The following is a 26468-nucleotide window of genomic DNA, read 5'->3' as shown; positions in this document are numbered from 1 at the left end:
AACATGCTAACTGTGCTTGTCCATTTGAATGACACCTGTCAAAAACAAATAAATCCTTAACATTCGCTGAGTATATTCTTTGCCACTTGCTAAATCTATGAAAAAAATTTTGCATCGCAAAATATTTTTTGTTGCCATTTTAAAGATTTCATTTGCGGATGGCCCACATCTTGGATTTTTGTCTAAAGGGGTTGCATAAACCTTTTAATCAAATTTTGAAAGTGTCTAAAAGACTTTCTTTTACTTAGTTTATCGCGACAATAGTTCTTGTAGCTATAAACTAAGTAAAAGAAAGTCTTTTAGACACTTTCAAAATCTCCAAATATGGCAAACATGAATTTGCAATCCTAGCCCTAACCAACACCCTCACAAGATTTCTGATGGCAAAAGAAATAATGTGTCCAAATTTAAGACAATTCACCCATAATGCACAGGATCTAAGGAAAAAAAACCCTCAATGTCCGAGCCAGAAGAGTGGGCAAATCAACAAAGGGGGCAAGACAACAAAAAAAGTGGGCAAGACAACACATTAAGTGGGCAAGACAACACACACGTGGGGGCAAGACAACACACGAAAGTGGGCAGGACAACACACAGAGTGGGCAGGACGACACAGGAACCTAGCCCTAACCCTAACCCCTAACCCCTAACCCCTATATTTTCATTTGAAACAGCCCAAAAATGTCGGATTTCAAATTCCGTTGAGCAGAAAAATGTGAGCATCGCTGATAAGAGGGAGCTCGGCCGTTAACTTTACTTAGCCGAGGAATCAGTTGCAGTAAATCCTTTTTGGAAAATAGAGGCAAATCTCTTTTCAGTCAATCCATCGAAATGCTTAGGCGTTTGAACGTTTAAGCACTTAAATGCTTGAACGTTCAAGGTGTAAGTCGATTAGTACTTGGCGGCTCCAGTTACTAATTGAAAGTTAATTACTTCCTGTGTGATTATTGCATCATTTGTTCCAAAAAAAGTCACTGAGGGAGATTTTTTCGTCAACCTAGGAACCGAAATCATCACAGTCAATAAAATAAGATTGAAAGAGAATTTTCTGAAAGAAAAGATCAATAACAAGAAAGAACAGATTTGCAAGGTGCGTAGTAGCGCCTCATTCACATCCTTTAACATTAATCATTTCTTTTCTTTTGTTCTTCAGAGAAAAGCGGGCATCTATTTTCATTTGAAACAGCCCAGAAATGTCGGATTTCAAATTCCGTTGAGCAGAAAAATGCGAGCATCGCTGATAAGAGGGAGCTCGGCCGTTAACTTTACTTAGCTGAGGAATCAGTTGCAGTAAATCCTTTTCGGAAAATAGAGGCAAATCTCTTTTCAGTATATCCATCGAAATGCTTAGGCGTTTGAACGTTTAAGCACTTAAATGCTTGAACGTTCAAGGTGTAAGTCGATTAGTACTTGGCGGCTCCAGTTACTTATTGAAAGTTAATTACTTCCTGTGTGATTGCATCATTTGTTCCAAAAAAAGTCACTGAGGGAGATTTTTCGTCAACCTAGGAAACCGAAATCATCACAGTCAATAAAATAAGATTGAAAGAGAATTTTCTGAAAGAAAAGATCAATAACAAGAAAGAACAGATTTGCAAGGTGCGTAGTAGCGCCTAATTCACATCCTTTAACATTAATCATTTCTTTTCTTTTGTTCTTCAGAGAAAAGCGGGCATCGGACGAAAACAAACCTCCAGTAGTTCAACGAGAACGGAGCTTGGAGATCCGGTGAGTTGAGTGAGAACCACTGCTTGATTCTCGTTTAAAACAGTCCATTTCAGATTTTGAATTTGCGTTTGGTAGAAAAATGAGTACATCACTGATTACATGGAGTAAGGACATTAACTTAACTGAGCCGAGAAATCAATTGCGGTTGATCATTTTCGGAAAACATAGAAGCCAAGTGTGAGGTCTTGAACATAGAAATTGCGCTGTTTATTAGGTTATTAGTTTTTGAAACTTTGGCGGAGAAATGATTGAGTGAAGTATTTTCACTAGTGTTGGAGAATTCTGGTTTTGGTGATGAATGGTGAGATATAGTTTTTGATTATATGTTTTTCTTTCAGATTGAAGTGCGGATTAGACGCGAAGAGCTACAAAACTCAAGCTGGACATCAAACCCAGTACTGGAAGATTTGGTGAGTTGTGTGTTTACACTGTTTCGAAATAAGACGACGTTGAAAGGAAAAGGATTGAGCTAAGCTTTTGCTAGTGGGTCTGATTAAGGCTTCAGTAATGGCTATCAAAGTCTGTTTCAATTTCATCTCTCATCACAAGAGTTGTAAAAGCTGGGAGCTGCTACTTAAGATACGACGATCTTCGGAGACGAAGCGCTTTCTATTCTTAGCAATAGAATTTAAAGGCACCATTTGCTAAACGCCAAGAACCATGGAAAATAGTACTTCAAATGTTCCTTTGTAAGGAATGTGGGTACATTTTACTAAGCGACCACTTTGATCCGGTTGCCATCAGACAGAAAATCTGGAAAACTTAGCTTAAAACTGAGCTTGTTGACTGAATGGGCTTGAGATACTCCTAAAGAACCTCTCGTGCAAGAGACGGATCACTGAAATAATTTGTTCTAAAATGATAACCCTGGTACACATTCATGCACCAGTGTTCAATATATAAATCTGTCTACATCCGTGTTACTAGTTGTAGATTATTTTTCACCTGCTTGACAAGGTGATGTGAAGAGAAATAGGATGTTCTTTACTCTTGAGCCTAAGCATTAGAACAACTCTTACTGTAAAGTGCTATTGTTAATTTGTTTTTCTTGGTTATTATTAGATAGACAAAAGTTCCTCGCTTACTGGTGGTGATGAAGAATATGATGACTCCCTTTTCCCAGTTTCTGATGACCAAGGACGGACAAATCACGCTTTCATTGAAGTATGCGACAAAATGTTTACTGGCGTTCCAAGAAAAACGATTAAATCCTGCATGCGAAGCTTAGGATTGACTCTTGTCCACTGCTCTGGGGACATTCAGGACAATGTTAAAAGAGCAAGGCCTCAGTTAGCTAATTTTAGGGTAATTTCACTTATATCTAAACAAGACGTGAACATTCTCCAAGCTTATCACGAATCGTGCATGCAAAATGAAAGGCAGCTAAGTACAAAGCGCATTGGTGCGGGCTATAGTGCTTTCTCCAAAGTCGAGAAGCGTTTCAGTCGAGAGACTAGTTCCAAATCATCAGCTCTATCTTACGACAGTGGCATTAATCAAAGAAGTCCAGTAGCAACAACTTCCAATTTCTCCATTGACCATATCTTGCAAACTGGTGAGACCGCCACCAAGAGCTCCTCGATTAACGAGGCCACGCCCTGGGAGGAAAGCTCAAGCGAAGATGAATGCAACAACGCTGACTTCCAATCAATGGAGGAAGACTCATCTAACTTGGACAGTTCCGACGAATCTAATGGCGAAGACTGCCTTCAGCAAGATGATAGTGAAATCACTCTGATGTTAAAGAAACGAAAACTCAATATTTCTGCATTCCAAGATGTCATAGCTTCGGTTCGCGAGATGAAAGCGTTTTATCTTGCCGAGTTCAATCACAGAAGGCGGTCGCCGAGAATGGCAGAAAGCACATGGCAGAAACACGTGGAGAGGCTAGTAACATTCTTGGCTCACTGCGAGACCAACTTAAAACTGAAACCCGCCTTGTCTCTCATTGATGACTTGACCTCAGTGGAGAGATTCGTGAATTACCTCAAGGAAGACCGACGTGTTCAGAACTCTACGGCTTCTCGGTATCTTCACAGTCTGATAATAACGGCAAAGTTTATCCATGCAGACCAGAGTCGAAGAAACTACGAGCACGTGGAAAGCATCTCTGATCTTCGCTTAGTGCGGAATCAACTGGAAAAGGCACAGCGTCTTACAAAGAGCATGCCATCTGTGAAACTACTATGGCCGCAGTTTCAGGAAGTCGTTCGAAACCTCCACTGTAGGTACGAGGAGGCCTCTGGAGTGGTTAGAGCAAGGTTACACATGAATTTCACGATGCTCCTTCTTTTCGCTGTGAACCCTGGCCGAGCCAAAGAACTGAGGACCCTACGTCTGTCAACAAAAGAACCAGCAGAGCAAGAAATTCACAAATTCGCCAGGAGTTTTCCAGAGGGAGACAATGCAATAATCTTTTCGAGCGAGGGACCTGTCTGGCTAATAGAGCATTGTTATAAAACCACGCCAAAATACGGTCTTAATGTTGTTCGATTTGACACTGCCGAGTATCAGTTTGTCATCTTCCACCTCAAAGAGTACAAGGGCGTCTCGAGACTGCGTCTCCTGTCTGAAGACAAGCATGACTACTTCTTTGTCAACAAGTGCGGCACTCAATTCAAGACGTCTAGTTCCTTTTCACACTACCTGTCGCTCATTTTTCAAGAACACCTAGGTTTTCCTTGTGCCATCAACAAAATGAGGCACGCCCTCGTGGAACACTTCCGTTCTTCTCCAGAAAGTTCTGATGTAAGGCTAGCCGAGTCCCTAGCACGTGTTTGCAAGCACAGTTTGAGAACGCAGATAAATATTTATGATCGACGCACTGAGTCTGAACGCAGATCACAAGCATTAAGCTACCTGAATAGGTCCGCTGTCAATTTTATCCTGGACGAAGCTCCAGCTCCATGTTCCCCAAAAGATGACAGTGATCAGGAAACAGAGGATTTGCCCTCCCCGGGAGAAATGTGCGCTCTCGTGTCTTGCGACGCAACTCAGGAAAATCCCACCGTGTTCTTAGCCAAGGTTCTTAAATACACAGCGGACGGGAGGTCCGCTCGACTAGCTTGGTTTAAAGAAGTCGAAACGCGCCCAACCTATTTCGAATTCCAAGCAGGGACCGATGTGTGGGAGGAAAAGGCAAGCTCTCTGATCTACCCCGTAGATGTCGTTTTCCATCGACTCGACGGAACTTACGAGCTTCAAACACCAAAGAAACGACTGTGGTCTATGATAAAAAAGTAACACGCTCGGACATCGACACTGAAACACCTCACGATACTGAAACGCCTCACTTAGATCCAGCTCTTTGATAACGTTTATTTAATAACAATAGACGGCCTCGCAATCTTTTAAGTTTAAGTGCAACAAAATTGTCAGCCTTTCAGAATATGAAAATGTCCCTAGATCATAGAAAGATTGAAGTATTGCTAGGATGCTCAGTGGTTGTTCTGTTCAGCATAAAACATGAAGACGACAGATATAAGGTAAAACTCACTGCAGTTATTGGAAGTCTCAGTAAGATTTTCCGGTATACGTGCGTCCACGTCAAAATATCATCAGCTGTCTTCAAGGCTATAAATTCCTCAAGGACAGTTGTCTTAGGCAGACAAAAAAAGGGACAATTCTGTTGCATTTGACCTTCGAGATACAATGTACTATACATTTTACGCTGAAAAACGATTTGGATAATGGGAGAAAACGTTGTCCTTGAGTCGGGCAAAGTATTTCCAAAACAGTATGTCGTGTTTAGGAGTTTAAGAGGCAATTTGTACAGCAAATAACATAGCTAGTGAACCCTTGACCAACATACATTCTTTTAGATGGTGCTTGCTTTCTGAAAACCAATCGCATCCATTGTGGTGTTTGGGTCAAAGACGTATTTGTTTAATGTTCGATTTATTAGGGAATCGTTTCGGGGAATTTGGAGTCGCTATATTGTTTTGATTGTGTTGGTCAAGGACTAACTTTTAAGACTAAGAAATGGGTAGCAATCCCCCAGTAAGAGTAAGCGTTGTCCAAGTCAGCCTTGTATATATAGTTTTATTTGGTTCCTGTTGCATTTAGAGTGGCAAATATAACAGAGTGTTAAGTGCAGTAATTTAAAATTTTCGTGTTTTCAATCCCCCAGTAAGGGTAAGCGTTGTCCAAGTCAGCCTTGCATATAGTTTTATTTGGTTCCTGTTGCGTTTAGATCGGCAAATACTACAGACTGTTTGTTAAGTGCAGTAATTTAAAATTTTCGCGATTTCAATCCCCAGTAAGAGTAAGCGTTGTCCAAGTCAGCCTAGTATATATGAGTTTATATAGTTCCTGTTACGTTTAGATTGGCAAATACTACAGAGTGTTTGTTTAGCGCAGTGATCTAAAATTTTTGTGATTTCACAGTTTCTTTGAGGCTCTATGAAGCCAGTCAGGTTAATGTTCTTTTTTTGGTCATATAAGATAGAACAGAACAGAACAGATGAAAAGAGTTTTCTTTATAGCTCAATTACAAGAAAATGTATTTGTCTTTTTTCCAGAGTTTTACTGTGAAGTTAGCAAGTCAAACATGTGACGTTTATAAGACAGAACATGACCAGTGAAGGCTGATTACATTGTTAGATTGTTGATCGCAAATAAATAGTTTTGGTTGCACTCAATTGCGCTTGTCTTGATTGAAGTTTTTCGTGGGGCTGATCACTCACAAAACCTTTTAAGATTCTTATCCCTTTTTCCAATTAAGTAGACAGTAACAAAGTTTAAAAATGACTTTTCCCTGTTTTCTGTAAATTAAAGTAGACGCATAACTGCGTGTACTTGGGTTTCTCTTAAATCCTAAAAACACGACTTTCCCTCTACAGCGTATTGCCACGCTAAGATTTCAGTGGTTTAGTGGTCAAGTGGATATCATTGTGACATCCCATTTGAGATTTGGGCGTTCCACTTTCCGTGACCGGTTTTTTTCCCCTTGATCTAACAAGGAAAGTCCTTAGTTCTTTTTTCTCGAATATTACCAATTTGACGTGAAGACTCTTTCGTGCTTATGTTTTGCTCGATACATCCATAGTATCATCTTGTTTATCTTTGCGTGGGTTCTAACATGACTACTTAGTCCATACGCGACCACACTGTTCGACTTTGACATAAAACATGCCTTTCAGTTTATGTTTTATGTTCAGGTGAAGCAAAGCTTTTTGAGCCAATCAGAGAGAACGCACTTATATATATCCCTATATTTTAAAGCAAAATTCTGAACCTCCGAAGCTCGAGAAAACTTGTGAACTTCGTGCCATTTCAAAACGCCAAATTTTTCACGACCTCTAAAAAACGGTTTCTGGACCCGAAGCGTTATAAAAACGTGTCTGTGTTTTGCCATATTTAATTCTAGCGAAAATTTACAGAACATTTTCGAATAAGGAGTGATCGTACAAAAATCGTTCTCGGATAAAAATGTTTCGAAGAGGTCGTGAAAAATTAGACAATCCATGTAACAGTCAAACCTCTCTACAACGGCTACCTTGGGGTAAGGGGCCGTTATGGGGTGGTAGGGGTGTGATGGTACCTGTTTTTACGGGGGCTACAACATTTGTATATTAAACACAATGCTTATATTAGCATCGAAATACCTAAAACAGTCAAAATATGTCAAAAAAACAAAAACCAAACAGAAACAGAGACCAACGATGCGCGGTACGGATCAAGGTTCCTGACGACTTACAATATAAAATGGGTTTTTGTATACACCATTCGTCAGTCGTTGATTAACTGGCCGTTGTGGAGAGGTTATTTTGGCAATTAGTGGCCGTTGCCGTTATGAAGAGGTGACCGTTGTAGAGAGGTGAAGAGTAAATTTATGGGCCGTCCGCCGGGACGAAACAAAATGGCCGCTGTAGAGAGGTGGCCGTTGTAAGGAGGTGGTCGTTGGTGGAGGTTGGACTGTATTTAAAAACTCGGGACAGGGTGATAGCCACCAGCTCTATAAGCTTTAATTTGTATATTCTCGAAACTCATAATCTAATTGCTTAATAGAAACACGATTATTAACCAATCAGCGCGTATATTTTCACAGGGCTGTTTTCTAAAATGTTGCATTGTAACAGAGTGCGCTTGTCCTACTTAATTCCTATTGAGCCATCATGAACAAAATCTCTATATACGTATGGCCGTGCGTATAAAACATGACATGTACAGTTTTCGTCGAGTTTGGTGCAAGTTCCCTTTGTTTAAGTTTCGGAAATGTCAAGATTATTCTGAACAATCCAAACCCTACTTCGAGCCTTTGACTTTTGCCAAGCTAAGATGTTTACTTAAAGTTGAGTATTTTGACTTTCTTTGTCTACATCTTCATTGAGTATTTTTGACTTTGTTTGCCTGTATTTTATTATAATTAATTCGGAAAAGCGAATTTCCCTATGACAATAAGCCTTTTTGTTCAACTGTTGCTCAACTGATTGTGGCGTGTTAACATCCTAATAACCTTTGTTTTCCTTCACCATGTGTTGTGAGAACCTTGTAGTCAATCACAGATAAAGCATATTTTAGCGCCCAAGTTTTTGTCGCCATGTTATAGAAGAATTGGTTTATGCTTTTAGCTGTGCGTATATCGAGTTATGGGTTCACTTGGGAAGTTTGTAGAGCACTCAAGAGGCCAGAGTTGCTCTCGACTATCGCCTCGAGCAGCTCTTATGCTTCTTTCATGCCCTCGAAACTTCCCGCATGCATCCAAAACTCGATACACGTGCGCTAAGCATGAACCAGTTCTTTAGAATATGATGCTTTTTTCGTCACCGTTTTCAAAAGCTTTCGTTTCCAGATGTCCACACTACAAACGAAACATTTTCAAAATGCTCCACTTTGAAAACCGTTTCCGAAAGCCTCCGTTTTCATGAGCGTTTTCGGGCGTTTTAGTGGGGACGATAGGTGAAAACGCATCAAAAAATTATGCGTTTTCATACTAAACCGCATTAGTGTGGTAAGGGCATTAGGCACCGTCCACACTACGTCGGAAAAATTCCAAAATTTTGTTTATTGCTTATTTTTTGCCATTTATAAATATAAAAATTTCCCATCACTGTATATTATAGGCAAGGAAGCCTAGAGAAGCCAACAAGGCTTATGTAAAGGGCTACCTAAATACACAATTCTTAGCAAAAGAATAAAAATGCTGTCATTGGCACAAAACGGAGCCCTCACTCTGAAAACGCATTAAAGTTTGAAATAAATAAATAACTTTATTAACGTGTCAAAATTCTAGCTCACTGTAAAACAGTAAGCTAATTGGGGACACTTACACTAATAAAAATTACAGAATTCCAATCGCAAAAAGACTAGTTAATTACAGCATAAAAGACAACTATTTGCAATTTTCGAAAACGTTCTTCCGACCGGAGGAATTTTGAAAACGTAACAACTGAAAAGTCTGGATTTGTGTTTGAGGAAGACTCCGGAGAGAAACTCACATTGTGGTGATGTCATAGTTGTCAAAAAGCTCCGTTTTCAAATATTTTCCGTCCAGACTAGAGGGAAAAGCCGGTGTTTTCAAATTCCTCTGGTCGGAAGAACGTTTTCGTTTTTTTTTCACAGTTGTCTGAGTTTCACAGTAACTTAAACTTACGTATTATTTAAAAAATATGAAGCAGGCTTTTATCCGTATTTCTATATAGGAAATGAATGTAGATATTTATTTGTGATCTAGATTTGTCCTATTTAATTTGTTTTAATCACGACTAGGACTTCACGCAGACTTCCGTTGCCAAGTTCTTTCCGTGATTGGTTGAAAAATTTGAAAAAACAATTTGCCGTGATCCTATTGGCTGAGACGTGGGTAAAAAACCAACGGTTGCACTAAAAAGACTGACTTTAAAAAAGTTTCCTTTGACAATGGACGACTACGTTCGATTGCCGAAGACTTTGTTCTAAGAATTTGTTGTTCTTTGAAGACAGGTTAAGTCCATGGCGCCTACGCTTTCGGACGATGCCCAGGAACTTATTGGAAAAGTTCGTGACACAATTGGCAAAATTAAAATTCAAGTGAGCTCATCGGAATGTGAGATCCCGGGTACGTTTAAATAGCCATTGAATATTCTGCTTGACTTCTCTCCAGAGTACCTTTTTAATTAGGGACCAGACGCATAATTTATCCCCAGTTGAAAAGTCTTACTAATTCCTCTTTCCAGATTCTCTAATCACTGACCAGCCATCCAGCCCACCAGGTAATTTTGATTAATGCATTCTTGAGTTTATGTATACTAATGCTTGTCCATACAAATTAGAATTTTTTTATTCATTTCATATTTAGATACGGATATGCTACCAGCTAGTGAAGTACCCTCCAGGGAGGTACCAGTGCCATCTGCAATTAACAAGACACAAGAGACCGACACAACAGGTTGGTATGAAAAGGGAATTTAGCTCATACTGTGACAGTTGAATAATGTCAAGGGCAGATCTAGGGAAAGGGTGGAGGGAGTGTGCATCCCCCCTGTGATGAAGCCTTCTCTGTATTTGCTTTTAAAATTTGTGTACCTCACCAGTCAGTTATGCCATTCCTTAGTGGTGCACCCCCTTCTACGAAAAATCCTGGATCTGCCCCTGAATTTACCCACAATTTGAAAATTTTTCATTCCTCTCCCCAGGAGCCTGAGCCAATGATCAGCCCACCAACCCAACAGGTAATTTTAAATGCAGCTCTGAGTTTTCGCAAAAACAAATGTAGGCTAATGCCTGCCCATTGTGATAAGTTAACCCTTTACCCCTCAGGCGAACGGCAGTTTTCCCAAATCAGCAAATAAAGACACTCTGCCTGTGTACAATATGCCATTTGAAAGCCACTAATCAGCTTATTTAAGAATTGACATCAGCAGCTATGAAGAAGGTAGACATTTTAAGAGAAATTGCTTTAAAATGTGAAAATGAATGACTTCAAAAATGTGTCAATCTTCTACTATATTAGGTATACCACTAAACTATAGCTTATGTAGCAGCTCTTAATGCATAGCTTGATATGAAACAAGCCTTGCATTCCATTTGCATCCTGAAAAAGGAACTAAAAACTTCTGGGGGTGGTCAAACATGTCTTGGATGGGAGGGGGTCAAAATTTTATGACTTCAATGAGCAGATCTTCACAAGACAATTTTCATGGCAAAAATTCATAGAATTTATGACCTTGACCTTATTCATAGAAGTTATGACCTTGTGTGCCCATTTGCACTCTTAGAGGGTAAAGGGTTAAATATTCATGTCACTTTTTGACACATAGTTCCCAAGAGAGCTTAGTGTGAGAACAAGTAAAAAGGGGGCCTGGGGGTAAAACATTTTTTCTTCATTCACTTCATTTAATTCAGATACTCTGAGCTCTTGGAATACCCTTTAACTTAATTCTGCTTCTGAGGAATATTGACTTGTTTCATTAAGCTATGCACACTGCTTACTTAATTTAAAAAGCAGGTATGCTGATTAGCCAGTTGAGTCCAACTGTTCCCAAATGGTTTCTTTTTTAGTAAGTACAACTACACCACAAGAAATGTCTCCAATCCCAATGGATACATCAGGTATGTTAAGAAAACAATACATTTTTAATGACTTTTCAATGAATTTAATGAGTTATATTTCAGTGAACACAATGAGCCTATGAGCTGTTACAAAACAATAAGTGGCACTTGTACAGATTACTCGTATCCTGCAGCTTCAGAAAATATCTATGCACTTGAGGGGGGGTTCAAACCTAAACATTTGTCATAGTAAGTGTGGGGGAAACTGTAATTTACAGGGCTTAAGCAAAAAAATACTCTGGGAAGGCTATGGAACTGATATTTTCTTGAACACATAATAACTTAAAAGGCCTTAAATATTGATTATGGTCTTGCCAACTTTCTTGGACTGCAGATAGAGCAAGAACTAGCAGAGTGAAAAAGAGGAAACGCAGGGTTCAGAAAAAGATCAAATGTTCTAAGGTAACCTTGCATATTAATCAACTGAGTTGATGTGCAATGTTGAATTTTTTAAGACGAAATCCGATAGGAAATTGAGCAATTTCAGACTTTTGTGGACAAAAATCTTGTACCAATACAATGTTAAGTATATTAAGATCCTTTTTGCATTTTCTTAAAGCTAAAGATATACATAATTGCCTGAAATAACACCAAAAACAGTTTTCCAAAGGAACTGGAGAAAATGAATTTTGAAGTTCAGAGAAATAGTGCAATCACAGGTAAAATTTCATTGTCAGTTTTATTTCACCAGTACTTTCAAGTGTTTCTTATGAACTTCGAACTTTGTTTTTGACATTTGGTGTTGTAAGAAATGATTTCTTTTGAGAAGATATTCAAAATAGTCACACAGAAGTTTGCAATATGATGCAAATAATCTTGGTACAAAGTTTTTGTCCACTTGTTACTCAAACTTCTGGTGTTCTTAATTCTTTGACATAATGGAGTAAAACAACTACTAATAGGTTATTACAATTCAAACTCAAGGCATGTACAGAATACCAGAGTCTGGGTATATAAGCTGTCATGATTTATTATTACATGTTGGCTAGCGAGATAAAATGAAACCTCCAAGATGCTTATAAACTTTCAATCTCAAAGGAATCTCCACATACACCACCAGCTGCCTTGGAAAGTGAATCAGTCCCTCAGGTAAACTTTGCAGAAAACAAAGAATTCAAATATTTGAAGGAGCATTTGGCACCTATTAAAGATCCATCACTTAAAGCAGCCATTTACATGACATATCTGGAAAATTGTGATTTTAATACCACCATGGCACCCAATTCAATCATTCAGTTTGACAATGATGATGTGACAGAACTTCTCTCTATTGAGGACAATCCTGACATGGCAATACAGGTAAAAAACTTTTCAGAATCACAGTGTGTTAAAATAACATTTGTATCATCCTGTTAAGACATTGGTTGGTTCTTTTGTAAATTGCTACTTAATCTCATGGAACCCTAATTGGTAATTCTCCCATAAAGGCATATAAAACAATGACAAAGGTATTATGGGCAATTCCACTTCACCACAGATTAATCAAAGTTTACAGCAGCTCATCAGTATTATATCCCAAAACATTTATATTGAAATTGTCCATCATCAGCCATCTTCACAGATTCTAGGAATTTATCAACATTTACATGTTATAACCTAGAATACCTTCCGCCATTGTTCCATAAGCTTTGAACTACCTTGCTGAAATGGCTGGATCTGAGTACTTAATTTATGCACGATAATTTAAAACAATAGTATATTTAACATATAATTAAAATTATTACAGGGCTTATTAGCTCACACCCGATGTGCCTTACAATAATTTTACAAATTCAGAACTGAAACTGTCACTAAAACCCTAGATAAGCGCCAGCCTGATGAGCCACTTGGCTCACATGCAGATAATAGCAAAGTTTGTCTGCTGTATTTTGATTGTTCCTTATTACATAATATACAGATTTAGCCAAGCCTAAAAGGGGAGCTCCCAGGTCATGTTGTTCAAAACCCGATTAAGCTAACCCAGGATAAGTCAGAGATTTGATTTGATTTTTGTAACTTTGCAGTGAGGTTTTCTGTTTATATAGTTTGGCCTCCTCTTTTGAGTTTGAATAACCTCAAACTACACAAAACACAAGCAGTGAATTAAATATTATGACTATTACCTGTTAGGTTATTGGAAAATTACATCAAGCCTTGCAGCAGAGGTATCAACTTGCCACAGGGCAGGCTTATGCCATAGGTGGATTTCTTACAGAATGCATAGCCCAACACCATAGTGAAAGCATGCCAGATGTTCCTCAGCAGCGTTCTCGTGGAAGGCCAAACTACAGTTCTATTTTAGATATTCTTGATGGAATAGATGAACTTGGAGCATCATCATCTAATCTCCATGACCAGATTGCAGTTTTCAATTCAGTTTCCAAGTTCCCATTGCTAAATTATGTGAACGAGCCAATGAGCCATTTCGTTAGTGCTGAAGTACGGTCAGCCATAGTTAATTTACCAGCAAGAATACACCATACGTGTGATGTGCCCAGCAACATCTATGAAGCTTACAACAATACAAGTCCATACAGATCTGTGGTGTGTGATGATGGAGGTCCAGAACTTTCCGAAAAAATATGTTATCCCACTGTGATGGTGATGGTTTGGTTATGAACATTAATATTGATTCTGACAAACCCCTAGAGAATGCAGTTTTCACCCGTCGTTTTGGAATAGATGCACTGGAGTTGGCAGCAATCCATTTTGTGAAAACAGATGATTTAAAACATGTTTATTTAAAAAGAATGGGTCACATAAGCCTCTGTGCAGTTCATCTTTTCCTGCGCTTGTTTGTTCTGCAAGGAACAGCTGATCTGTGTGAAGAAATTCCGGCGGAGGGAATAGATCTCCCTCACGATTACTATGGCCGCCCGTTAAAGGAATTTTGGTTCAAGTATACGACACCACCTTCTGATGAGATGGAGACAAGATTCCTTGAGTTTGTTGAACAGCTAGTCAGTACTCAATCAGAGCTACGCAAGAGGCTAATGTCACCATTTCCAGTATGTAATGCAACTACAATGAGTCCTTTCTTGTTATCACTCAATGCATTCCTTGTTGTAACTGGTTTTTGCCATGTTTTCACAAGATACTGCCAAGACAAGCTACTACTCGGTCTACAGGGAGTGGCAAAAGAGAAAAAAATGGGTCCAATCTGGTGCGGTGCCTCTAAAAATTTCATTTATGGGTGCAATTCAGATAACAGTGCTGACCACATCTTGAAGCATTTTAACCTTGAGACAACTAGGAATTTGCAGCGGAAAGGATATCCTTATAACAAGTCCAGTGCATTCCTACCTTGGCATGAGAGAAAAACTACCAAACAGATTTGTTCTAACCAAACTACCCGAGCACAAGCTCATGAGCACCAAACTCAGCATTTACCCAAGAAAGAACCCAGTTTGGAATTTACAACGAGATTACAAGGTACTAGATAAATATAACAGACCTGGTTGTTCAAATGCCGAATGCCAAAAATTAAAATCAGTATTGAAAAACCATTCTGTAACACATGAGAAACAGTTTTTATCACATTTCCAAACACCAAGAACAGAGTTGAGAACATGATGTGTAGTGGAGTATTTATGATGAACTTTGGAATGTTTGGAAACGTGATAAAATACAGCCTCAAGTGTTTGATATATCTCTTCAATCAAAACCAAAACTAATACAAGAAATACACTCGTAAGAATCTATGCTAAATAAGATCTGATATCCAGACACAGTCACAGTTATGATTTCCATTGTTTCAAATTGATGAATTATTAATGAGTTGCAGAAGGAAATGAAGAAGGCTGGCCTTGTGCACTTGAACTGAAGATGAACTTTTCCTGGAGAAAATAATCGTAACGTAACATAATAGTTGTTGACCTGATGTTATCACTGTCTAATGTGAAGGAATTTAAGAGAGCCATTTGTGTTTTCTCAGTATACAAACAATTCTTTAGACTTTTTAATTCAGGTGGGGGTGTTTTAATGATCCAAGTGCTATGACCAACCTTCCAACAAGTAAATAGGTCCTTACACTTTGTCAATTAATATTTACAGGTCAGGCCATCCAGAAAAGAATTTTGAAGTGGTTAAAACTGGCGAGGCATTCCTTCAAGTCCGACCTAGTCTAGTGGTTGGGGTGGGTGGAGTGGACACTGGTCTAGGTTTGTTCACCCTCCATAAAATCCCCAGAGACAGATACGTGTGTGCCTATGCTCCTACTGCCAACCTCAGAGAGTCACACTTGGATGGTGACTATGTAATTGAAATGACTTTCAAAGACAAAATTCTTTCTGTAGATGGTAAACAAAACCCCTTCGAACTAGGTTTGGGAATTTTCTGCAACGATGGTAGCTTTCCACTATCACTTGCAAAAGCTAAATTTTCAAAAATAATAGCCCAAAGAGTCAATTGCGAGTTTTCTAAATGGAATGATGAGATCTGGATTAAAACAACACGAGAGGTGAATGCTGGAGAGGAGCTACTTGTCATCTACTCTCACGATCAGAGCTACTGGACCTCCATCTTCAGTGCAGATCAACTTGCCAAGATTGCAACTGCCCTCGCTTCATGTGGCCCAACCTTACAGGAAGCTGATCATTGTATCTGGCATCTCCAGGTGTAAAATTTCTGGTGAGTTTAAGTTTTCACAGCTTCAAACAGGATGTGTGATGTTTGTGTTCATTACTATACAGTGTACTGTAGTTTCTTGTTTGACCAAGAACTCAGGACTGAAATACGTAGCTTATTTCTTTGAAAATATATGCTGTGGTGATGGTGTTTCATCTTGCAGTGATGCGGTGTTAATTTTTCGCCGCACCCAGACCCCCAAATGTTCCCCATCTAACCTGTAATGGATTAGCACCAGTCAACAAGCAGCAAAGGTATTGCTACTCATTTCCAAAAACTAGGACAAGAGATGGTGTTGCAATTCTCAGTTGACCAGTGCAAACTTAAAATACCTTCAGTGGTTAACTTTTATTCCAGCCAGAAGAGTAACTTTACCTGCGAAATTTAGCAAGAAAAAGAGTGTTCATTTAAGTACTGACAGCATTTTTGAATGTAACCTTTCTACAAATCTCAATGTTGGTGGTTCACCTTTTTCTGCCACGAGTTATGATTATTTGCCAATAGTAGTTAAGCGGCAATTTATAAAGTGGTAGTGAAAAAGTCCAGTTTGAATGGTTTCATTTCAATTTTTGTCTACTGTAACATGATGGCAAAGCATTCTGTGAAACATAACACACAAGTTTTCATGTGCCCGTCGTTGCTGACAAAAACATGCTATCATTGTATTGAAAGCACTCCAACACTGCCTATAGTTTGTTGCACACAAATAACACAGGGATTTTATGCCAGAAGTTTCAACAAATAGGCAAAACAGATCTCAAGATGACCTCATGCCCAAAACAATACCAAAATCCTCATGTTTAACTCACTCGTTGTCGAATGTCAAAAACTAAGTGATGAGCAGACAGGAGGAAATACTAATGCCGAACATCATCAAAAATCGCTTCGTTGGATATAATAAAACAAAGCAACAGCTTACCTTCCGACGCCAACGACGTAAAACGTTTTTCACTTCAGTTCATTACTCACTTGTGCGAAGAAACACATGCACAGTTTTCTTGAGCCTCTGATACATCGGTCCAGTGGTCAACGCACAAATATATATCAGATATCCTTAGTACCCAGGGTCTCTCGGTAGATATTCCAAAGGGTTGCAAGGACTTGTGGGATTTAATTCGGGTAAAACCGTGCTAAAATCCAACAAGTCTCTGCGACCCTATCTACCGAGCTATCCTGGGAACGAAATAACTACTACCGATGTAACCTGGCAACCGAATCTTCCGCGATTTCCCAGGTTCCAAAGCCCAAAATAAAAATATCACCTCAAGTTCAATTTTCTCGGTCAATGGTGAACGAAGTTAATTGACCCCATATCATGATGGTCTGATGTCATTCATGTTGGTTCTCTCTCCTGTGCCAGTGTCTAGATCGAGGCATATATCATCTGCTGGCCAGACGTCAATTCGCCACCATCGGGACTCAGTGGCGGTGGCTGGATTTTTCTCTGAGGTGCGTAGAGTTGAGTAGCTACTCGGCCTGGTACATTACATAAAAAGCCTTTGCTCTCTCAGTTTTCTTTTGATGATTAGTTTCGTTTTTGTCGGGTAAAACCGCCTTCAATTAACTTAGTTAAAGTGGAGCTATTTTCTCCAAGCTCTGATTGATTTCATACCGACAGAGGCCCGTGTGAACTGCTTAGAGTTTCAGAGGCATTGCGCTCTTTCTTTATCATATTTAATTAAAGTTTTTTTGAGATTTTGATGTGGTCAGGTAGGTAATTTGATACTGTGGGCCTCCCTCTGGCCTATACGGCGCGTCCCCTAGGTGGCGGATAGGGGAATGCCTCTGATGATCCTGGAGGTTGTCTAAGAGGTGGATTGCTGCTGGGTAGTTTGGGGTATCTGTGAAATAACCAATACACAGGCACGGACCAAGAGGGGCTTAAAGGTGGCTCAAAACAGTTTCCAGTTTCCGGATTAACCACTCTTTATCACCTGATCATTTGATTATTTGATGAGCATGCTAAATATTGCGTCTTATCATGCTTTTGAAATATTGATAGTATGAAAAAATGTTATCCTGCTGTTTTTGAATTAAGGGCTCCTAAAGTTGTAATTAAGGGTGTTTTTAGCAGGTGAAACTGTTTCTATGGTAGTCTATTGTGTCACGACAATGATAAGAACATGTTTGACCAATGGTTGGGCAGTTGTTTGATACCATGATTGTAACATCAAGTGATTAAGAGTGGTTTTAAGGACCCATGAAAATCTGAGTGCTGGAAACTTAGCGTTTAGATTTTGATGGGTCGTTATAACCACTCCTTATCACTTGATGCTACAATCATGGTATCAAAAAACTTAAATGTTTGAAAACTTTCAGGTGGTTATGAGATAGCATCAAGTGATAGAGTGGTTATAATGACCCATCATAATCTAATTGCTGGAAACTGTTTTGAGCCACCTTAACTTTTATTTCTACTACATAAATATCCTTAATGAATCTGTGCCGATTTTCTTGTCTATCCCTAGAAGTTTGTAGTTGAATGATTGGCACGAACTTGATTATTTTGTTATTGCTTTTTCAGTAGTTATATTAATTAGTAAGGGATTAAGCGGTCCCTGGACGCTACTTTCCCTTCTTATAAAAACCTTCTGCTTGTTGGTTAAAAACAATCCTAACTATGTCTGGACATAGCGAGTTTGGTAGTCCGTCAATTCCTTTAAGTGTCAGCTTTGCAATCATGCATTTCATTTTCACTGTCAATTCATTTCATTTTATTCCTTCCATCACTAATGCATTGTTTATCTTATTTTAGAGTCACTGCTAAATTACATAGTGATGGAGTCTACAAAAAAGCAAAAAAATTGGTTGTAGTTATAGATCCCTTTAAAATTGAGGTCAACTGCAACTTAGCTAGGTTTTCACGTCATTATAATAGACTTAATGATGAGAAATAGAGCTTATGCCAATTTTGAAATCTTCTCATCTGCCATTATTGTTATCCAAAATTCTCGTGAAAGTAAACAAAGAAGCAAGAAAATTAATATGCATTTTTATTACAGGGATAGTTCGCCACTGCTGTTTTGTCAATTATATTACTTTTCATCTTTTTCTTAGATAAATGTAATGATTAGATTTAACATATTTTGCTATCTATTCTGTTCCATGTTTTTGGACCTTTGGTAGGCCAATGAGTATTGTCTAAGTCTCGATGGTTTACGTGGTCATCTGCATGCTGTGTATTATAACTACGTATTTGGGAATTAGCTGGGAAAAGATTTGTCATATTTTTAGGAAACTGATTGTTATGAAATTTAAACGTAAAAAGAGATATTCCTAGGTATTAACTGGACTCCCTCCATACTTAATCTTTAAGCTTACATTCCTAACCGCTCCTTTTTGAAGTGTCACAATTCTAGACAATCTTGTACGATAATTGTTGGCCCAACTAATATTACAATTGTGGACATATGGGTAAACAAGGGAGTAGTATAAAGTGTTGATTACTTTTTTAGTTAAACATTGTCCTACTTTAAACATGATTACAATGTTTTTTTATATATTTTTTTAGTTATAAAATTGATGTGAGGTTTCCATGTTAGGTTTTCAACTTTAATTGAACCTACAAACTTGCATTCGCTAGCTCTGTTTATGATGCGTTCATCTATCTTAAGATTGATGGTCTTCATTCTTAACATTTTTCCTATTTGAGAATATATATTGTTTTAGAAATATTTCAACATAATTTATTTGCTTTGAAGCAAAACCGAAAGCTGTGCTAGCTCATTATTAGTCATTAAGAGTAACTGATTCAAACTTGTACTGTTATAGAATATGTTTGTGTGATCAGCAAATAATGTGAAAGAAAACACTTAACTTGAAGCAGTTATGTCGTTTATGTAAGTCAAAAATAGAGGTGGGTCAAGAACAGACGCCTGTGGAACCCCACATGCTATGTCCATCATTTGTGAGTCTATACCATTGTATATGCTATTGGAGCTGAAATTACTGCGGCTGCTGGCACTAGACTTACCCTCCAATGGTTTCTTCATTTGGCGTTGTGGCCTTGACTGTTCTGCTCAGCCGAACGGTAAAACAGGGGCTTATTTTAGATGAAAAGTGACTGAGCTAACGTCTAACCGGCTTGGAACCGTGGTAAGTACATTTTACAATTCCGTACTAGTGTGCGTAAGTGGTAAGACCTAGCCGTGAGTTATTTAAGCAGTAGAGCACACTACCTCTCTATGGCTTTACAGGGGTAATATGAACGCACTTATGCCAAAAGTCAGACTGGATTTTGTACGCCGTAGCTTTTATTTTTTAGGTGCCTCGATTTTTAATTTATTGCCTTTAAGTTTAAGAAACATTAATTCTAGAGTTTTATTTAGGAAAGCCTTAGACGATTATTACTTGTAATTTCTATTGTATTTTTAACGGTTTTTAATATGTATCTTATTTTATATATCTTAATAATTCTTGTTTATTAGTTTTTAATTCTTAGCAGGACCCCGTTGATAACAGTACTTTATACTGAAGGGTTATCCTGAGGAAATATTCGATTATTATTATTATTTGGGAGAACATGAGGAAAGTTTTTAAGTGGGTTATTACCGCCTATAAACCCATTAAAAGTGTGGTCTGTTGCTCTTATAAAATGACTATGGAAAATGTTTGTTATACTTTGTGAAATTCATCGTACGTTTCAGATCAAGTTGCCTCTTCTCAACAAATTCGTCAGACGACAGAGTAAAACTTAAGGTAATCAGTTTTATGTAGCTTATAAGTTGCTCGATAGTTGTGATAAGTCATCTGATGTTCCATGGGATGTTTAATCTCGCTTAATAAGTTCCAGGTAATAAAGACAGTAGTGTGTCTGCCAAAAAATTGAGTATGTATGTATTGAGTTCTGAGTGATTTGATACGGGCAGAACAAGATATGAAATACTTGTGATCTGAAATCTGTTTGCAAGAGTTATATCATTCCATTTCACTCTTTGTCGGCAAGCAGGAATTAGTTTGACAATTCGTTCACTGTACTGTGGATGAAAAAGAGTTATCTCTGTTCTGTTCTTTACACTCACTTACAAACTCTCACTCTTCCTATCAAAATGTTTCCTTTGGATATCTATGTGACAAGAAATGTCTTTAAAATCTTTCATGTACACTTCAACCCCTATTAAACGGCCACCCTCGGGGAAATGGATAGTAGTCGCGCACGAGGTGTTTGCCACCTAATAGAGGTAAAAAAAAACCAGAAAAGCCGAGTCTAAAACACCTCACGAGTACATATGAGTACATATGAGTACATATGGGTACACACAAGTCTCGATGATTTACGTGGTTAGCAAGGTAAATTTACGTGGTAAACAAGGGAATAGTAAAAAGTGTTGATTACTTGTTTAGTTAAACACTGTCCTACTTTAAACATGATTACAATGTTTTTTATATATATATTTTATTAGTCATCAAATTGATGTGAGGTTTATTTAAGCCGAAGGCAAAAACAATCAAGAGTTGCCCATAAACAACTACATTTGAATCATGTCGTGTCAGAACGAACAAAAGGAGGACTAAACCTATACATCAGGCTCGAGAAACATGAGCTCGATCAGGTATAGGTCCAAGAAATATACGAATGTCTCCAGAGGAACGTATAGCTTACTTGAAGTAAGGCTACGGCGTCTCCTAAGAAAAACGTACGAGGACAAATTTTCTGTGGTAAGAATCTACCTACTGTACTTGCAAACAGTTCTAATCACAGCCGGGCCCAGCGTCACAATATAGAATGCACGTAAGCAACATTTTCACTGTAAATCTCATATTTTTTCCTTCGAAAGCGAATACTTGGAGACTTAAAAACATGTCTTACAATAGAAATGAGCCTCAAAAATGCATAAACACATGGCAATTATAGAGGTGCAAACTCGACATGCAGATAACAGCGGAAATCAAGCAGACCTATGACCTCTAAAAATGTTGCCATAGCACGGTCTTTATACGACATGAAGTCCCCTTCATGAATAGGAGTGAAGAGACAAAAAAGGTTGAGTTACCGAAGACAACGGCAAATGTACAAATGTCACGAACTGTTGGAGTCGTGTAAGCTAGTCAACTCAAACAGGATGATACGCTATCGCATGCTCGCTCGAGACTCTTTTTGTTATGCTTCGCGCCAAACTTATGACACTTTATTTTCCCTCCTGTCAGCTATCTGTCATAGGGCACATATTGACTAATCAGGTACTCCATTGTTGGGCTGACGGAGGGTTTGAAAAGTTAAAAAGAGTCCGCAGACGGTGTTTTCTCGTCTCGCCTTCATACTGCCCTTTTGTGTCCGCGATGACCAAGCACTGGTCTAAGTGATCCTAAGAGAAAAAACCAGCTGCCAGCAGACTATCTGGAAGCTGTCAAGTTTGTCTATAGGATCTCTGCTGTCTTTTAAAGAACAACAGAGTTACGCAGCGCATGTTTGAAGATTTACAACACAGATGTTTTTTTAAGATTAGTTAGTGGCGCCCGGAATTCGACCTTGTGTGGGTGTTATAGTGCAATTAACCGGCACGATTAACTGGCAGGGCTCTTCAGTGCTTGCCTTTCTTGCTGTTTTTATTTATTACTTTTTAACGAAACAAACCACCAAAGAAAGTCATGTATGTGGTGTTCCGCCTTTTAGTAATTTCTTTTGGAGGAGATTTCAACGTTGTTTACCCTTCTGAAGATCGATTTATTTAAAGCAGATGTTCTTTTTGTGGGCGTTTCGTCTTAGAAGCTGTCAATTACGATCACACCGAACACCCTTATTTAGTCGGTTTTAGAGTGCATTCTCATTTAGTAGCTGTTGCGCCAACAGAGTGTCGTGCGGCATGTAGCATGTTTCATGTTTCATCATTTTTCTGCAAGCTATGTTATGCTTGCACTCAGAAAGAAAGAGGAATCATGCAGCTTCTCTTAGTTTGTTACTGAGTCGTCTTTCGCCACTGTCTTATCCCGGAATTATGTCGCGGGAGCGCGACCACGTATTCCAGGTGGGAGCTTTTTGAACAGAGAAACACTCAATGGATTAAGCGCTTAACCAGGCCGGTCATTAGCATTGAAATTTGTTTTTTTAACAATGAGTGAAGTCTACAAGAAAGAAAAACGGAGTACTCGCTTTGTGGTTTCAAATAACTGACCGATTTTATAGGCCGGATTTTCACATTTTTAAGTTTGTTTACCATGAATGTGGTGTCGGCTGATTTTGCAAGCTGCCCGTGGGCATTTTACGGCTATCAAGATGATCTAGGAAGTTTCTACTGGGCGCTGCCTATTTATGCAACATTTAATGTCACTGAACGACCCACAACAGACTGGTAGGGGTGTGACAGATGAGACGTTGAGGGCCGTTTTGGTTTGCTACCGTAGTTTAATTGTTCGACCAAACCTGCCAGCTTCAAAATGAGAAAGTCCTACATGTCATTAATATACATTGCCTATTTTCTTTATCTCATTGCAGCCATTGACTACAGCCATCGTTAACAGGCCCAACAGGGAATATTCTGACACTTCTGACGAAATGAGCCTCGATTCGCCTCCGGTAAGAGAGTTTTGCAATACATGTCTCTTCGATGAGATTGCCGCAAAAGCAACGCCACAAGGCGATGTGGGGGACGCGTTGTAATTTCCTTGCAACGCTTTAGATTTCTAAAGACCTCTTAGTGTACTTGATAATTATAGAAAACCATTTATCTTTTACATCTGGCTGCTATCAAACGAGACTTAATGCTTTCTTCTTTTATGTTTGTCTAAAACACGCACAGGGTTTGTTCCAAACGCCAGCCATTAGTTCAATTGGGGTTGGTTACCATGATGCTCTGGCAGACAAGAGAAATGTCAAGGTGCGGTAAGTCAATGTCAAATTTAAAAAGCTATCTATCTATGCAGTTTGGTTTCTTTTAACATTGCTTTAAGTGAGACTAGTTCGTCTTCGATCTTATTTGAGCGAGAGAAAGAACAAATGTTCAAAGTGTCAGTTCAGTTTGACGTGGAAATGTGTTGTGCGAGGGATATACCCTAGAATGTGAGAATTGCACTTTAAGCCCCGTGATTCACAGCATAATTTATTTATTTGTATTTATTTTTCTCAGAAAAAAGTGCGGATCCGACGAGAACCTACGTGTAGTGGTACAGAGACGTCAGAGCTGGAAGGTCCGGTGAGTTGAGTGAAAACCACCGCTTGATTCTCCATGAAAATATTCAAGAAAGTCAGATTTTTAATTTACGTTTGGCAGAAAAATGCAAACATTTGTTGAATGGAGTCAGGGCGCACTCTTGCTTCGCCGCGGAATCAATTACGGTAGATCACTTTCCAAAACCAGGGAGGCCAAGTGTGAGGTCCTAGCGTAGAAAGTTCACTGTTTATTAGGCTGTTATTTTCTGAAACATTGGCAAAGAATTATTCGAGTGACGTATTTTCACTAGTGTCAGAGAATTCTGGTTTTGGTGATGAATGTCATGAATGATGATTTTTTTCATTATTTCTTTTTCTTTCAGAGCAAAGTGCGGGTTAGACGCGAAGAGTTACGAAACTCAAGCTGGACGTCCAACCCGTTACTGGAAGATTCGGTGAGTGTGTCCACATTGTTACGAAATAAGACGACAAAAGCTGGGAGCTGCTACCATCAAATTCATTAACGCATGGCAATCTCCGGAGACTAAGCACTTCCTATTCTTAGCAACAGAATATAAAGGGACAATTTGTAAATCGCCAACAACCATGAAAAATATTACTTCAAATGGTCCTTTATAAGGAATTTGGGTACATTTTACTAAGCAACCACTTTGGTCCGGTTGCCATCAGACAGAAAATCTGGAAAACTTAGCTTAAAACTGAACTTAGATGCTTAAACGTTCAAGATGTAAGTCGATTAGTAATTGGCGGCTCCAGTAACTAATTAAAAGCTAATCACTTCCTGTGTGATTATTGCACCATTTATTCCAAAACAAGTCACTGAGGGAGATTTTCTCTTGAACCTAGGAAACCGAAATTATCACAGTCAATAAAGTAAGATTCAAACAGGATTTTCTAAAAGAGATGATCAATAACAAGAAAGAACAGATTTGCAAGGCGCGTATTTATAGCGCGTGATTCACATCCTTTAACATTAATCACTTTTTTTCTTTTTTCTTCAGAGAAAAGCGGGAATCGGACGAAAACAAACCTCCAGTAGTTCAACGAGAATGGAGCTTGGAGATCCGGTGAGTTGAGTGAGAACCACTGCTTGATTCTCGTTTAAAACAGTCCATTTCAGATTTTGAATTTGCGTTTGGTAGAAAAATGAGTACATCACTGATTACATGGAGTAAGGACATTAACTTTACTGAGCCGAGAAATCAATTGCGGTTGATCATTTTTGGAAAACATAGAAGCCAAGTGTGAGGTCTTGAACATAGAAATTGCGCTGTTTATTAGGTTATTAGTTTTTGAAACTTTGGCGGAGAAATGATTGAGTGAAGTATTTTCACTAGTGTCGGAGAATTCTGGTTTTGGTGATGAATGGTGAGATATAGTTTTTGATTATATGTTTTTCTTTCAGAGTGAAGTGCGGATTAGACGCGAAGAGCTACAAAACTCAAGCTGGACATCAAACTCAGTACTGGAAGATTCGGTGAGTTGTGTGTTCACACTGTTTCGAAATAAGACGACGTCGAAAGGAAAAGGATTGAGCTAAGCTTTCGCTAGTGGGTGTGATTAAGGCTTCGGTAATGGCTATCAAAGTCTGTTTCAATTTCATCTCTCGTCACAAGAGTTGTAAAAGCTGGGAGCTGCTACTTAAGATACGACGATCTCCGGAGACGAAGCGCTTTCTATTCTTAGCAATAGAATTTAAAGGCACCATTTGCTAAACGCCAAGAACCATGGAAAATAGTACTTCAAATGTTCCTTTGTAAGGAATGTGGGAACATTTTACTGAGCGACCACTTTGGTCCGGTTGCCATCAGACAGAAAATCTGGACAACTTAGCTTAAAACTGAGCTTGTTGACTGAATGGGCTTGACATGCTCCTAAAGAACCTCTCGTGCAAGAGACAGGGATCACTGAAATAATTTGCTGTGAAATGGTAACCCTGGTTCACATTCGTGCACCTTTTATTTTCATTTGAAACAGCCCAAAAATGTCGGATTTCAAATTCCGTTGAGCAGAAAAATGCGAGCATCGCTGATAAGAGGGAGCTCGGCCGTTAACTTTATTTAGCCAAGAAATCAGTTTCAGTAAATCCTTTTCGGTAAATAGAGGCAAATCTCTTTTCAGTCAGTCCATCGAAATGCTTAGGCGTTTGAATGTTTCAGCACTTAAATGCTTGAACATTCAAGGTGTAAGTCGATTAGTACTTGGCGGCTCCAGTTACTAATTGAAAGTTAATTACTTCCTGTGTGATTATTATATCATTTGTTCCAAAAAAAGTCACTGAGGGAGATTTTTTCGTCAACCTAGGAAACCGAAATCATCAGTCAATAAAATAAGATTGAAAGAGAATTTTCTGAAAGAAAAGATCAATAACGAGAAAGAACAGATTTGCAAGGTGCGTAGTAGCGCCTGATTCACATCCTTTAACATTAATCATTTCTTTTCTTTTGTTCTTCAGAGAAAAGCGGGCATCGGACGAAAAGAAACCTCCAGTAGTTCA

The 26468-nt window shown here is 38.7% G+C and overlaps 1 protein-coding gene and 3 long non-coding RNA genes across 5 annotated transcripts; all 4 read left to right on the top strand.

Moving 5' to 3' along the window:
• Positions 1-1552: 1552 nt before the first annotated feature.
• Positions 1553-26468, top strand: LOC149099225 (uncharacterized). Of its 2 annotated transcripts, none has more exons than XR_016203855.1 (3): positions 1553-1728; positions 25377-25448; positions 26427-26455. It is a non-coding gene; the product is annotated as an uncharacterized LOC149099225 (long non-coding RNA). The 2 variants fall into 2 exon arrangements; XR_016203854.1 differs by lacking the exon at positions 1553-1728 and adding an exon at positions 24995-25038 and having other exon boundaries at positions 26427-26468.
• On the top strand, positions 2843-6368 carry LOC149099228 (uncharacterized). Its single transcript, XM_089278271.1, has one exon. It carries the CDS (start codon positions 2905-2907, stop codon positions 4969-4971), a length of 2067 nt encoding a protein of 688 aa, XP_089134397.1. The 5' UTR covers positions 2843-2904; the 3' UTR covers positions 4972-6368.
• On the top strand, positions 23157-23678 carry LOC149099227 (uncharacterized). The gene is made up of 2 exons (XR_016203856.1): positions 23157-23377; positions 23601-23678. It is a non-coding gene; the product is annotated as an uncharacterized LOC149099227 (long non-coding RNA).
• On the top strand, positions 23890-24405 carry LOC149099226 (uncharacterized). The gene is made up of 2 exons (XR_016203853.1): positions 23890-23993; positions 24334-24405. It is a non-coding gene; the product is annotated as an uncharacterized LOC149099226 (long non-coding RNA).

The sequence above is a fragment of the Orbicella faveolata genome, unplaced genomic scaffold (assembly GCF_042242905.1).
Source record: "Orbicella faveolata isolate gen_17 unplaced genomic scaffold, um_ofav_v1 contig_46, whole genome shotgun sequence".
In the NCBI taxonomy this organism is placed as follows: Eukaryota; Metazoa; Cnidaria; class Anthozoa; order Scleractinia; family Merulinidae; genus Orbicella; species Orbicella faveolata.
Note: the sequence above shows the minus strand (reverse complement) of the source record. Positions and strands in the feature narration are given on the sequence as shown.